The sequence below is a fragment of the Colius striatus genome, chromosome 14 (assembly GCF_028858725.1).
Source record: "Colius striatus isolate bColStr4 chromosome 14, bColStr4.1.hap1, whole genome shotgun sequence".
Taxonomy (NCBI): domain Eukaryota; kingdom Metazoa; phylum Chordata; class Aves; order Coliiformes; family Coliidae; genus Colius; species Colius striatus.
The window spans coordinates 16,249,371-16,262,676 of record NC_084772.1 but is presented as its reverse complement, the minus strand read 5'-3'; the positions used below and the strand labels follow the sequence as shown (position 1 = coordinate 16,262,676).

Here is a 13,306-nt window from a genome sequence, read left to right as displayed (position 1 = left end):
CCTGGAGAAGATGTCATTCCTCTCAGTTCTGCCAGAGAGGAATAAATGGAGCCAATATAGTGCTGGAGTGTTCACACCTGTTGTACCACATTAAGGGGCATGTTGGGGTACACAGGCACAGATGTAAGGACAGTGTGAAGAGACATATTAGCTCCCACATTCACACAACCTAAGGCAGCACATGTCCTGCCAGAGAATCTGGCCTAGTAAACATGCTGCACATCCTGCTCCAAGAGCTGTCACAGTTTGTGGGGCCCCATCATGCAGCTCACGGTGTCTTACCCATGTCCACAACAATGGCAGTGTTACAATGCCACTTGAGTAAAGAACAACATGCCAGGATCAAACTCCTTCCCACAGGGCTCTCAAAGTCTTAATAAAAGACAATATTATTAAGTTATTTGAGTCTGATAGCAGTATTTCCTCATGGATGCATGGCAATACCAGATGATGAGTTCAGATGCAGACTGAATTTTGTTGCAGTACCTGCTGAACAGCACCCATCGAATGATACAGCCACAACCCACACTCAGCAGAGCTCTAGCAGATCATGCATCTGAAGGGATGTGTCAGACTCAGTGTGCTTCACAAATGCACAGAACACAAGCATTAGCCTGGCAGTGCTACTACAGTCATGATGTTTCTTCAAATGTTAATGTCTGTTCACTCCTCCAAAAAATCAGTCACACAATGGTGCAGGTTGGAAGGGACTTCAAGAGATCATCGAGTCCAAACTCCTGCTAAAGTATGTTCCTCTCCATGAGGTTACATAACTCATACAGGTGGGTTTCCAAAACCTCCAGAGAAGGAGACTCCACACCCTCTCTGGGCAGCTTGTTCATTCTTTTATCAGTATCTTAAGCATAAAGGTGTCAGAAAGAGTGCTTTGGTCAGGGGGCTTATAATTGCCCAGGCTATGATCAGATTAGTCTATTTACATGTCTTTAAGGAGAGATGAGCAATTAGAACAGAAAACCTACACTCCAGAAACACAACTTACACTAAAAGTGATTTCTCATTTGACTGCCTATGGAGGTTTTCAGTAACTTCCAGAAAATCTCAAAGCTTCCAAGGTTTGCTAGCACAAATAGAACACTGAAACTAAAGCTTATGTATTAGATCTTTTCCTCAGAATAGATTAGAAGTTGTTTTCAATTACAATGTCTGCCTTTCATGCCTCACGTCTTAGTCACTTGTTTCCCGCACTTAAGAAACAGAAACAATTTTCTAAGATTGAAAGACCACATTTATTAGTATTTTCTAGAACTTTGCACAGATGACTTGAAACTCCAGCAATATTTATTAGAGAAATGTGTGGACAGCTCTGGCTCATAGAGTTTCTAAATAGCAGGGTCTCTGGAGACGATTTGTGCACCAATTAGAAAGCAGAACACATTAGTAATTAGAAGAAATTAAAATGTACTTTCACATCTGAAATGGCATATATTTTAGGAATTTCAAAATGGAGAAAGAAATTTTGTTCCTACCTCTTCCAAAGCCCATAATGAATCAACCACAGGCTTGATCTTCTTACTGTTATACAGATTGAGGAGTTTGTCCATCACACCCTTGATCAGGCTACCTCGGTTCTGTTTGAAAAGTAGATTCAATAGGGAAAATCCAGCAATGACTTTGTTCTCCTCATAGAGCTTGATAGGATTTACTTTCTCAACCTGCCACCACTGGAAAGCAATAAACAACAGCAGGGTGAGAAAAACATGTTTCAAGAAATGTACAGGAAAGTTCACAAAAAACCTGTCTGGGCAGATGTGATACACGACTCATCTGTCAGATCTGAAGTAACAGCCAAGTGAAGCTGTAAGGATTCTATTTAAAGAACAGACAAAAAGTATACAGCTGACTGCCATGCAGAAAGAAAACACAGACTTGTGTTGCGTGAGATTAGAGTGTTGGAAGAATAGTGAACAAATCTGGTTTTAGAACATGGGTCTAGAAGGAGTTTGGACTTGCCTTCTTACTTCTGCTGTTCTCCTTTGTTATCTCAAGAGAGCCATGCAAGCTTCCCAAGCATTCACAAGCAAGTCTTGACTATTACTTTTTTCCCAAACACAAGGAAACCATGCACTACTTATCAGCTCCCGTTCACTTTTCACCCATTATTATGTTTGTGGTATTTCAGCAAGCCTTATAATTATTGGAATTCTTTTATCTCATTTCGCACAAGAGCATCCTTGACACCGAGATCCCACCTCCAAGCAAATTTTATCTGAATGGGTCAATTTTTAATTCAAATTCTCATAAAATTTGATGAGTTAATTTTGCAGAATAATTACAAAAAGAAACTAGTTCTACTTTTATCAAACTTGATATGCTTTTTTCAATTTATTCATATTTATTCAGTCAATAAACACCAGCACTAACACTTCAGTTGAAATTGGCTTTGTTGGGCCAACTTACTCTACAAAATATCCACATCTGGATATGTTTCTATCAACAGTAAAAGGACCACACAGTACAAATTATCATGGTTTAGTTCACGAAAGTATGACAATAGCAACCACTGAGAAAATGCAGGAGGCAAAGAATAGCTTCTTGCCACAGTCTTTGATTTATCTTGTTTCCAAGTACATAGAGCCTTTTGAAGCTAATTTCTCCTGGGAAAGGGTTATTGCTGAAATCTGTAAATGAGCTCTTGGCAGAAATATCACATGACAGAACTTCAGTCAAGACTTCTCCCTCTGTTTTCTTGTCTGAAGGAATAACTTTCACTCCTGGTTATTTCCTGCTAGCAGTGTCTTTCACACGTTTGTCTCTTTTTCAAGCTCTAGGATTTCTGAGCAGATTTTGTTGTAGTAAAATGAAGAAAAAAATTAACATGTCAATTCTGGATTTGTTGACATCATCAATTTGGAAACAAATGCAACATCATCTCTTTGATGTCACTTGAAATCGAAATGAAGAGCTGAAAAATGCACTCCTGTATGGAGCTGATGTTGGAAAACTTGACAATGACTGGACACAAACTCCAACTTAAGAAATGTATCTCCTCTATTACCTCCTTTCATTCACTGCACTGTCCTGACAGGGTTTTCAGTTATCCATATTCATGGCTACAATATGTTGCCACAAGTAAATAAATAATGCAGTCAAACTTTCAACTTAGCTATAGAAGAGATATGTCTGATAGCTGTCAATTTAAATATGCATTGCACACAGGTTCAATTCCCATCTAGCTGTTTTATCAGAAGAAAACGTGTCAGACCACTCTGTAGTGGTCTTTAGCAACATGAGAGATAACAGCTTAGCAGAAATAAATGAGAATGATGAAAATGCTATAAAAAAGACTGAAGTTAGAGGAAAGAGTGCACTTACTGATTTTGCAAAACTGAAGAAGCTTTTTGTCTCTCCAGTAACCATGTTAGATGAACCTGTAAAAGATGAGTACATTCACATACAACTTACTATATGTGGACAGGCAGGCTGTTTATTACATGTAAAATCATTTCCACGATTCATATGTAAGAAAAAAATTCCACAGATTTCAAAGGCATTAGTGGACATCCTTATATTTGGGGAATAAATTACAAACAGCCAAGGTGACTGAGCCTTTGAAGTTTACAGGTAGTCTGAGGTCACAACAACAATCTATCATATCTTCTAATACCAGGAACAGACTGTTACTTGGCAACTTGACACCAAAACTCTTCTGTAGTTGTCTCCTTCTCTGCAGTAGAATGCCATTTGTCTCCGATACACTATTATTTAGTGGTGATCACTACCCAGGTATCCTTTTTCTCTATCCGTAAAGACACATTTATCTGACTACTACATGTATTGTATGCTACAACCTGTTAACGAAGGTAATGATAGTTCACTGGCAGGGACTTCATTACAGACAGGCAACCAGGTTGGCTTGTACAGTCCAAGCAGATACCTGAGCAACAACACAACTGGTTACTGTCACCCTGCTAGCTAGATGAAAGCCCAAGGAAGCAGGTGTGCTTATCCATGATGCCACTGCACCTTCCACAGCCACACAGATATATTCTCCATTGCAAAAGTTTGGCAATCCCTTCATCTCTCCTACAGAAGCTTGGCCTGTTTTATCAGCACACAGCATGGCAACCTGGCAGAACTGCACAGAAGACATGCTCACTTGGCTTGTGTAACAGTCTATGTACATGACTGGAAATTTGTCAACATAAGCCTGGGCTTGAATTCCTCAAGGTCATGTTAAATAAAAACGACAGCATTTTTCCTGAATTCTTCCTCCAAGCCTCTCTCCCACAAGAACTATATTACAGTTTCCTTGGCCACACTGTGATTCCACTGGTGTGTAGCAGAAGAGATCCAAGCTTCCTCCAACACTTCTCCTTCATGACCAACAATCTGAAACATATGTTCAGTTTCTCTTTTCAAAATTGCTTTCAGTTTTTTTAAGCGTTGCTTGGTACTACCTATTGTTTCTCAATAATTTAGTCCATGTTCAGCTTCACTAAAATCCTTTATTGCTAATGGTCAGACTGAGAAAGCCTTCAGTTCTGGAAGGAGAGGTATGGGTGATTTTAAGAGATTTTAATATTTGCAAAGCTTTAGTTTTAAAATATGTACCTGGCTTTTCCCACTTACCATATAAAATGTAAGTCCCCAGTGGTTTGAGCAGACTGAGGCCTTTCCCAGTATTTTCTCCACAAAGACAGTCCAAAACAATATCTACTCCATCTGTTGAGATTCTAGAAAGCAAGAAAGAAATCTCACTCTGCAATAGGATGCACAGGTCTGGTCAGTCATCATGATACAGACTGGTTATTAACATAATATTAACACTTTTCAAAAGACAAATTGTCTTCAGAGCATCCTCAGGATCATCACTATACTTTTGGTTTTTTCTCACTGTAAAGTGAAAATGCATGAATCTGAGCAATAAATCAATGTAGTGGCCAATAAATCAGTGTAATGGCCAACAAATCAATCACTGACATACTTTACACAGTGCCAATTCCTTTTAATCAGGACTATCGATTGTGCTAATAACACGCACCTTGATAAAAGCAACACAAACTGGCTTGTTGCAACTACATTTTCTTTTTTTTGTACTGGTTCTCTGCCTCATTGATCTGTTGTGAAGTGAGAATGTATGTGAAAATGCAGGATCACAAAAAGGGATATTAACAGATTTAACAGAGCAGAATTCCACCCCTTCATAAAAGGTCTCCTTTTGATTTCAGTAGTTGCAATCTGTTACACAGAGTCAGGGGTGGTGTCAGGGAACTGCCTCAAAAAGAACTGTGCTGGAGAAGGGCAGAAGCAGCCAATGTTACCAGCCAACGTCACCTGCAATCATAAAGTTATCAGAACTTAAAGGGTCCCTTTGGTGTGTGTACTTCCCCAAGAGAAAGGCTATCAAAGGGATGAAAAAATGTGCTGCAATCCCTCAGAGCTGTAAAAGAACAGCAGAGGTGTCCCCTGTGAGACAAGTCCTATCTTTTTTGATGAAACTTCCCACATGGAAAAACTTGCCTTTGATATTAAACGTCCTTTATGATGGATCACTTCAAATGTTCTCTTAAGCCCTCGGGAGTGCTCCAAAAACAGCAGCAAGATATCCTGCCTTCTCCTCCAACGCCAGTCTGGATAGCTAACAGCTCACACAAGTCTGCTGTATACTGAAGGTCCTCTTTGGGAGTGAGTAACCCTCATACTCAGGGACCTCTGGATCTTTGCATGTCACTCTGAGGAATGCCCAGGTTTGACAGGAAGCCTGCCAACTGTACTACTCTGGGGTGCTCCATCTGAGAAGCTTCTTGGCTTACGCCTGGCTACATAATCTAGTATTTTGACAGATACAAGATGAAGGGAAAATATTATCTGACAACTAAAATCAAAAAGACATTTTTTACTAAGTTCTTCTTATCAATTCTGAAGTTTTGCCACCTGTATCAACATCAGTATCCAAAATCAGACCAACTGGAAAACAAAGTATTTGAAAGCATGTAAACAGAAACACGCATAATGACTTCAAAAGGCAACAGGATGATGCTAATCTGAATGCAAACAAACAAAATCTAAGGATCTGAAATTAAAACAGACATCATGTGCTCTGACACCAGTCCCTGGCAGAGCATAAAAACCCAGACAAATATAAACACACCAGAGAACTCCAAAACCTGGATAATTTACAGATCCACTAAAAGTACCTTACACAGTGAATTACAGTGAACACAAGCAGGTAGTACCAAAGTACATCCTACTGCTAAGATCTTTATTCTTTTTCACTTACTATACTTTGCTTGCAACAGATGTCCAAGTATGAACCTGGACTAACAAAGCTTATGTTGCTTATAAAGAAATAGGGAGATGCTTGTTATCTTGTCCCTTATAGCAGAGACATGGAATATCTGGAATAAACTTCCATGTTCCTAAACTCACAAACATAATCTCCTCCCATAAATACAATCAGCCCAGTGTCACTCATAGTATTTTGCCAGATAATATCCAACTCTTTGTTGGGAAAATAAATTATTACCTTTTTACTTCTTGGACATAGTCTGCATTTCTGTCAAACAGGTGAGTTACTGAGTCTTTGATTGCTTCATGTTTGAAAGATGAAGCTGTTCCAAAAACAGTGACATTGGGAATAGTTGAACAGAGCTGAGCAACAGCTTGACCCTGCAAACACATTATGATGTTAGTTCACTGACATGGAAATCAGGTGACAGACTTTGCAGCTGCCAATTCATTCATGACACAGTAAAATCCAAGACCAAGCATGTGCAATGACTTCCCAAACTCATATCTTGACAATGACCTTTTCTTTTTAACATCATCCACCATTTTCCTGGGTTGGAATCCCTGATTTCTTAGCAATCATAGGAAAATCCACTTCTGAGGGGCCTCATCTCATAAGACGCAAAGTCTTCAGGGAGCAACAAACATTTGACTCTTCTCATACTTCATTTCTCTGTTACTTACCATCTCTTTCTGAAGCCCAGGTTTTAGCCTCCACAAATACTCTAACACAAAATTACAAGGAAAAAAAATATCTGCATTTTGTGTGTCTCCTTTTCTTAGTCATTTTCATTAGCAATTCTCTTTTCTCACTTTCTGTGTCTCCCAGAAAACCATCACCAGGAGAGATATAGGTAAGTCAGTATTTTATAATGTATGCTAGTAGAGCGAAGTTCTGACGTTAGTTAGATTGAAAATACAGAAAAGTAACTTGGGAAGAAAGGGGATAATGAGTATATCCCTGAACAAAACACACTGAACGTTTAAAAGGTCAAATATTAGAGTAGAAAACATGTTGATTTTTATCCTGCAGAAGACGATTAACATTTAACAAACTGTCAGTGAGATGAACAGGAGAAATATGAAAAAAGCCCGTTTCAAGCTCATTAGTACACCATTCTCTTCCCTCACAGAGATAAGCTTATCTAAAATCCCAGATCAGAATACTTTCCAGCTTTCTGTAGATATTTAAATCCTAAAACTGACTCATATGACCAGTACTTTTCTGACTGGATGAACAATGTCACTGAAGCATTTTGAGGCAATTCCACAAAGCATTCTTCTACAGTCTTCTGAAGATCTTCATTTGCCGTTGACTTGTACTTATTTTTGTGCAAAGTATTCTTAGTGTTTGTATCTCAGAAATGTAGTAATAAAGGTTGATATAGGGCTTTTCACACTTTCCTCACTAAAAGAGCAGAATTAGACTCAACCTATGAACTCAAACTTTTCACTCATTTCTGTGGAATCCAACTAAGCTCCAGAACAGCACTGTGACTACACAAGTCACTCCTAAATCTCTTTTCTAATCCCTCCAGTCATCTGGCTACCTCTGGATTAGTAGCTAGTGTTCAGAGGGCTACACATTTTAATTGCAAGTATGTGAGGCCCCTGTGCTCAGTAGGTCCACCAGCCGTGGCAAGTTATCCATGTCAGTCCCCCCACACACTCTCCCCAGGAAGCACCCTTTGATCACAGGGTACGAGATCTGTCTCTTCTTTCGGATTCCAAAGTCATTCCCTTCCTAAAAACTACTTTGTGGGAGACAGACAAGAGAGCTTTTTGTCTCCTTCCTGCTCAGACAAAACCACATCCTCTCTGCCCCCAGAGATGGAGACCAAATGGACAGGGAAGCAGGCACCATATCAGAAAACAGTATGGCAACTCTAAAACCTTCCAAGAAGGTTTCTAACTAGATGGGCATGACCTGAAAAATGAAAACAAAACTCTTCACACATCTCTATTTTCATATGGAAATTTCTACATTCAAGTACTGACTAGAGGCATGCTTCCTGAACCTAGGAAAATTAATAAATGGCAAAAATAGTTCTCACTTGGACAATTAATTTTACCTTTAACAGGACTCAGTGATCTTTGAAAAAAAAAGATCAATTGCTCCATTGAAGGGATACAAAATATTCCCTTAAAAGGGAATTAATCTCCCTTAAAATACATATCTTTTATATACTACTTATCATGCAGAACTCCACACAGTGAGTCCTCAAAGAAATTAATAACTTAGATTAAAGCATTCTGTGGAAGTGAAGCAAGTCTCCTAATATTGGATTTGGTACAGGAGTCCTGTGTCTCTTTAGACCTAAAATCTGTTTAACAGATTCCTTTTCCAGGTATCCTGTCAATTTCTAAAACTAGTTATGTTGAACCTAACACACACATGTGATTACTACAGAATTTATTATAAATAGATATCCTTACAGTAGCTTTAGATCCAGTGAAAAGATTGAGATTCCTTTACAGTACTTTGCTTTAAAACCCAACTTTAAATCCATAGGACTGTAAACTTCACATACCGAGATAATCACGTAAAAGAACAGAGAAGTAGATTTTTAAGAAGTAAAACTGAAATAGACTGTTCTGTACATCTAGACAACTTCAAAGTGAAAAAAAGGCATTTAAAAGCCAATATACTAAGCATGAATAGAAGCAAACTTACTAATCTAATGAATTTATTAACACTAACTAAACACTGTATGAAATATGAAACAAGAGGTATAGGTTAGTGGATTCCCAAAAGAGTCTGACCTAACAGCACAAGCCAGATGTGAAGCTGTGCACTGAATTAGACTTACACATGAGTATACTTTCAAGAAAGCACCTCCTTGCTCTGGTGTAAACTGAGGCCAGCTTTACAGCAGGAGAGAACAAACCATCTAAAGAGGTATCACCCTGCAAAAAGACATCTGTCAGAACCAAGAACATCAGTATGAAATTATAATTTCTATGATATACTTTTGCAGCCCAAGAGCGCTGCAGCATTTAAAAATAAAACCATGCCAACTACCTTGGCACAAAAAATCTGTGTGGAACCCAATGTGAGGAGTATCCACACTTCCAAAATGCTTTGGTGCCACATAACCATTTCTGAAGATGGTATAAAATACACAACAAATGCAGTAAGAAAGCTGCAAGTCATCTACTAATCTCCTGGCATGAAGGAAAACTTCTCTCTGGTGTTAGGAGAAGTCAGATTCAAAACATTCCATCACCTGAAGGTGTCGTTTTTCCAATTACAGCAGAGGAAATTGGAAACCAAATGCTAAGGTGAACATTGCAGAGTGGACAAACTGCAACGTGGCTTTTGAACACATGTAGGGCAGCACCTGCTACGTCCAGTGCACCACAAAGAAATTTTGGAGGGAGGGGAAAAAAAAGTCACTATGAGATAATGATGTCTTTTACCCTCAAAAATCTCTTCTTTTCTGCAACAATTAGCAGATGTGTTTTTTCTTAGCCCTTTGCAAAATTGTGCATCAGAGGCACATACAAAACTCAGGGCTGAATCTCATCTGGTATAAATCCTCTTCAGTTTAGTGGAGCTACAACAACGTACCCCAGTCAAGATCCTTGCCCAGAGGACACAAACTGAACACAATCTGAAAAGGTGTAAGAGCCAAGGAAGAGTTAAGCACTGCCTGCCTGTGCTGTGACTCAGCAGGTGATTCAGGGGAAGGACACTGCCAGAGGCAAAAGGAAAGGCCTTCAGAGACTGCAGTCTTTGGTCAGGCATATTGCTTTTTGTGTATGAGTCCCAGGCTTTTGTGTTTGATTAACAGATAAAGCTCTGAGGCAGTATCTGGAAACAGTCAGGCATGGCCCTGGGACCCTCTGAGCTGCTAAGGGAGCATGGCCATGGTATTAGAGGTCTTCAGCGGCACAGGGCTGCTCAGCATCAAATACCGTGTGGGTTTGAGTGAGGTAGCTTGGGTACTTAGAGCAGCTCAGACTTGGTTACAGAGAGCTCTGTATGAGCTGATTTATTCCCTTCCTTGGCTGCTGGAGATGAAATAAGAAGAAAGCACTTCAAATGCAGAATGGCTATGAACTGCTAATAAGAAAATAGCAAGTGTGGTCCTGGGAGTTATGAGTAGAGATTTCAGTAAATTGGGCAGTATTAATGCCATTGTACAGTATGCTGGCCAGGACCACCAGAAGAGTGGAGTAAACTCTAATTATTCACATTCAAGAAGGACTGACTCAAACACAAGAGTGCTATTTATCAGGCTCCTACCTGCTAGGTGCAGACAGACCTAAATTCAGTCTACTCACAGAATGTTTAAAAGGATTAGGGATGCTGTGAGACCTATTTTAGAAGACTTTGGCTTTCATACCAGCTTACTGCTGCTTTGCTGCCAATCAGCTCAGAGTCCAGGAAATGTGTACGTTCCTGCCTGGACCAGTGTCTGTAGGATAACCAAGGAAAAAGACATCTGACTTACAAAAAAAGGGGTAAGAACAAACAAACCTGCCTTCAGCCCAAAAAATGGAGGCCAAAGAGGGATTTGATTCCAAACTTATTCTAGCCATAAACACATTTACATCCTACCAAAAAAAAGATCTGAAAGAAGTGCCCCGAGAGGAAACAATAGCTAATTTTGATTAATGGACAACACCAGCAGAAGAATAAAGATAAATTTACTGGCCACAAATAGAATCTGGAAATGGAGAAAGACTTCTCACCAAGCAAGACAAGCAGAGAGAACTTCAGGAGATAAACACATAGGGTTTTTTTTTTAAGAAGAAATTGGATAATTCCCCTGAAAGGGTTCCTGTATGCTGGCTGTGATAACATGTGACAAATTTACCAAGGAGTGCCAGTTCTTTGTCAGATAAAATATGGCCATTTCAGTGATTCAGTTTGGAATCCGTTCTCAAATATTTGCCACTGATGCAGGGGAGACACGGTAAAAAAATATGGTTCTTGCCAAGCAGTGACCAGTCCTGCCAGAATGACCTAAATGTGTTGGCAAGTCAGATTTACCCTTCAAATTCAAACATGAGAACTGCATCTGTAACTTACTCTGCTTGTACTTCCTCTGCTGCTGAGCCTGAAAGGGAAGGTCAGCTCACAGCTTCGGGGTAGTTATCAATACTCCTGCATGAGAGGCAGCTTAATTTTAGCATCTGTAAGACTGAAATGCTAAAGCACTGGCTAGTCATTCTGCCTTGCATCTGAGGGGTTAAGTGATGAAACTGAAGTGTTTACACAGTCTTGGTAATTCACCAAAGTTTTGTGCTCTAAGTATTCAGAATAGAGAGTATATAAAGAGCAAACAAACAAGCAAATAGGCACAATGGCCAACTCTCACAAATCTAAATCCCTGAAATAATGCATTTTCCAGGTAGATATCACAGAGACTGGATTTGTTAAAGCTAGAAAAGAAGAATCTAAAGTTTTTTTGCTTTGGGGTTTGTTCTTTGGTTGGTTGTATGTTGGGGTTTTTTTGTTGTGGGTTTTTTTTAAATACAACAGTGCTACATTTATACTAATTCAACTAATCCAGGATACAGTTTATAAGTTTACATTTAATAATTTTAGGAGCAGCTTTAGAATCTTTTAAGCCTGTGCTATGACTTGCACTGATTACACAGACAGTCTTCATTTTAAAGAACTTATTGCATCATACAGAAGATGAGTCCCAGCAGGGTGTGTGCTACTGCTCAGTTTTTTCAGTGTATTTTCTTCAGTTGCCACTTTGCTTCACTAGAAGAAAAAAAAGATGTGGGAGGATTTGTGAAGGGAGCTACTCTACCACTGTCACACAATCATTTCAAACATTAATTACAGTGCTTTACAGTTAAGATAGGCCAATATATATCCTACAATAAGTCATATGTTCTTGCAAACTCATATTTCTGAGCATTAACTTCTCTGTATGCATAATAGAAAGTTTTTGAAGTTCAATGTTAGCTGACTTTCTCATTATTTCAGGAATTGGTTCAGAAGAACATTTAAAGATTTCCATAGCTTTAGGCATTTAAATAGTCTTTGAATCACATAATTGCATCCTATGCTAATTATCAAACTGCCCTGCTACTCAGTGTAGGTTTAAGCAGAAATGTTAAGTGTCCTGCCAAGCAGAGGCCTGAAAGGAAGCCAATGACAATCACTGTTCTTGATAGATCTTTGTCAGTAGCAGCCTGAGCAATGGTAAGAGAATGCTTTGCAAGGTACTATTTTCTCATTGAAGCCTGATTGAAACATAGAATGCAACTGTGAGCCTGTACCATGCTTTCCTAGAAGGTTCCCAAAATTTCTCCAGCCTACTTCACTGTCCAGGATGAGAACTGAGAGCCAGTCTCTCTTAACTGCCTCTGTCTCAAGAGGGAAATGGAGACAGGGCAACCAAATCAACACTCAGAAGAGTCCCCTTTCCAAACAATCAAAATTAGCAAGACAGCCCTGGGAAACTAATGCAAATACCATCTCTCCTTTTAAACCCCCCTTCTAAGCCCTGCAGCAGGTCCTCCTCTTCAGATGGAAGACTACAACATACCAACAATGTCAGATGCAACCATTTGTGAGTGTCCACCCCTCTCCTGGTTCAGGGAGACAAGCTGCTTCCTTACAACTAGCCATGTTTCCTGCTATGAATGGGGAAGATCATTGACCAGCTGAGTGGGTGGCAGGAAGGGTACTCACTTGGTACGTGGAACAGGATTCAAGTCTCTGTAACAGAGAGACGGCTATGTGAGACTTTTTTCAAGATAAGCTATCTTGCTACGTTTCCTTTTTCTCTACATCACCTTCTGATGTCCCCTGGAATTTCTGGAAACAAGTAAACTGACTTACCTAAGGCATCCTGTCAGACATTAAAGGATACTGTCACATACTAAGGGAACAGATGGATAGACAATTGCTATAGTTACCTCACAACCAAAAATAACTATAAACAAAAATAAGGCCACAGAAATAAACTGAGGCAATACATAAATAAAGGTCCCAGAGAATTTTCCCTGGCTCAAATTTACTGAAAAAGCTGCAGGATCCTCCTAAAGGGAACTGGGGAGTCAGAACAAAGAACTTCACACATTCATG

At 39.4% G+C, this 13,306-nt stretch overlaps 1 protein-coding gene across 1 annotated transcript in view; it reads right to left on the bottom strand.

Annotated features, from left to right (window-relative positions):
• Positions 1-13,306, bottom strand: part of VAT1L (vesicle amine transport 1 like) — a 54,417-nt gene that overhangs the window by 27,641 nt on the left and 13,470 nt on the right. Inside the window, exons 4-7 of the mRNA XM_062007406.1 lie at positions 6,488-6,630; positions 4,591-4,694; positions 3,334-3,389; positions 1,488-1,682 (exon numbers count right to left, since the gene is read on the bottom strand). Coding sequence (XP_061863390.1) covers positions 1,488-1,682; positions 3,334-3,389; positions 4,591-4,694; positions 6,488-6,630 — 498 coding nt within the window. The remainder of the gene's footprint in view (positions 1-1,487; positions 1,683-3,333; positions 3,390-4,590; positions 4,695-6,487; positions 6,631-13,306) is intronic.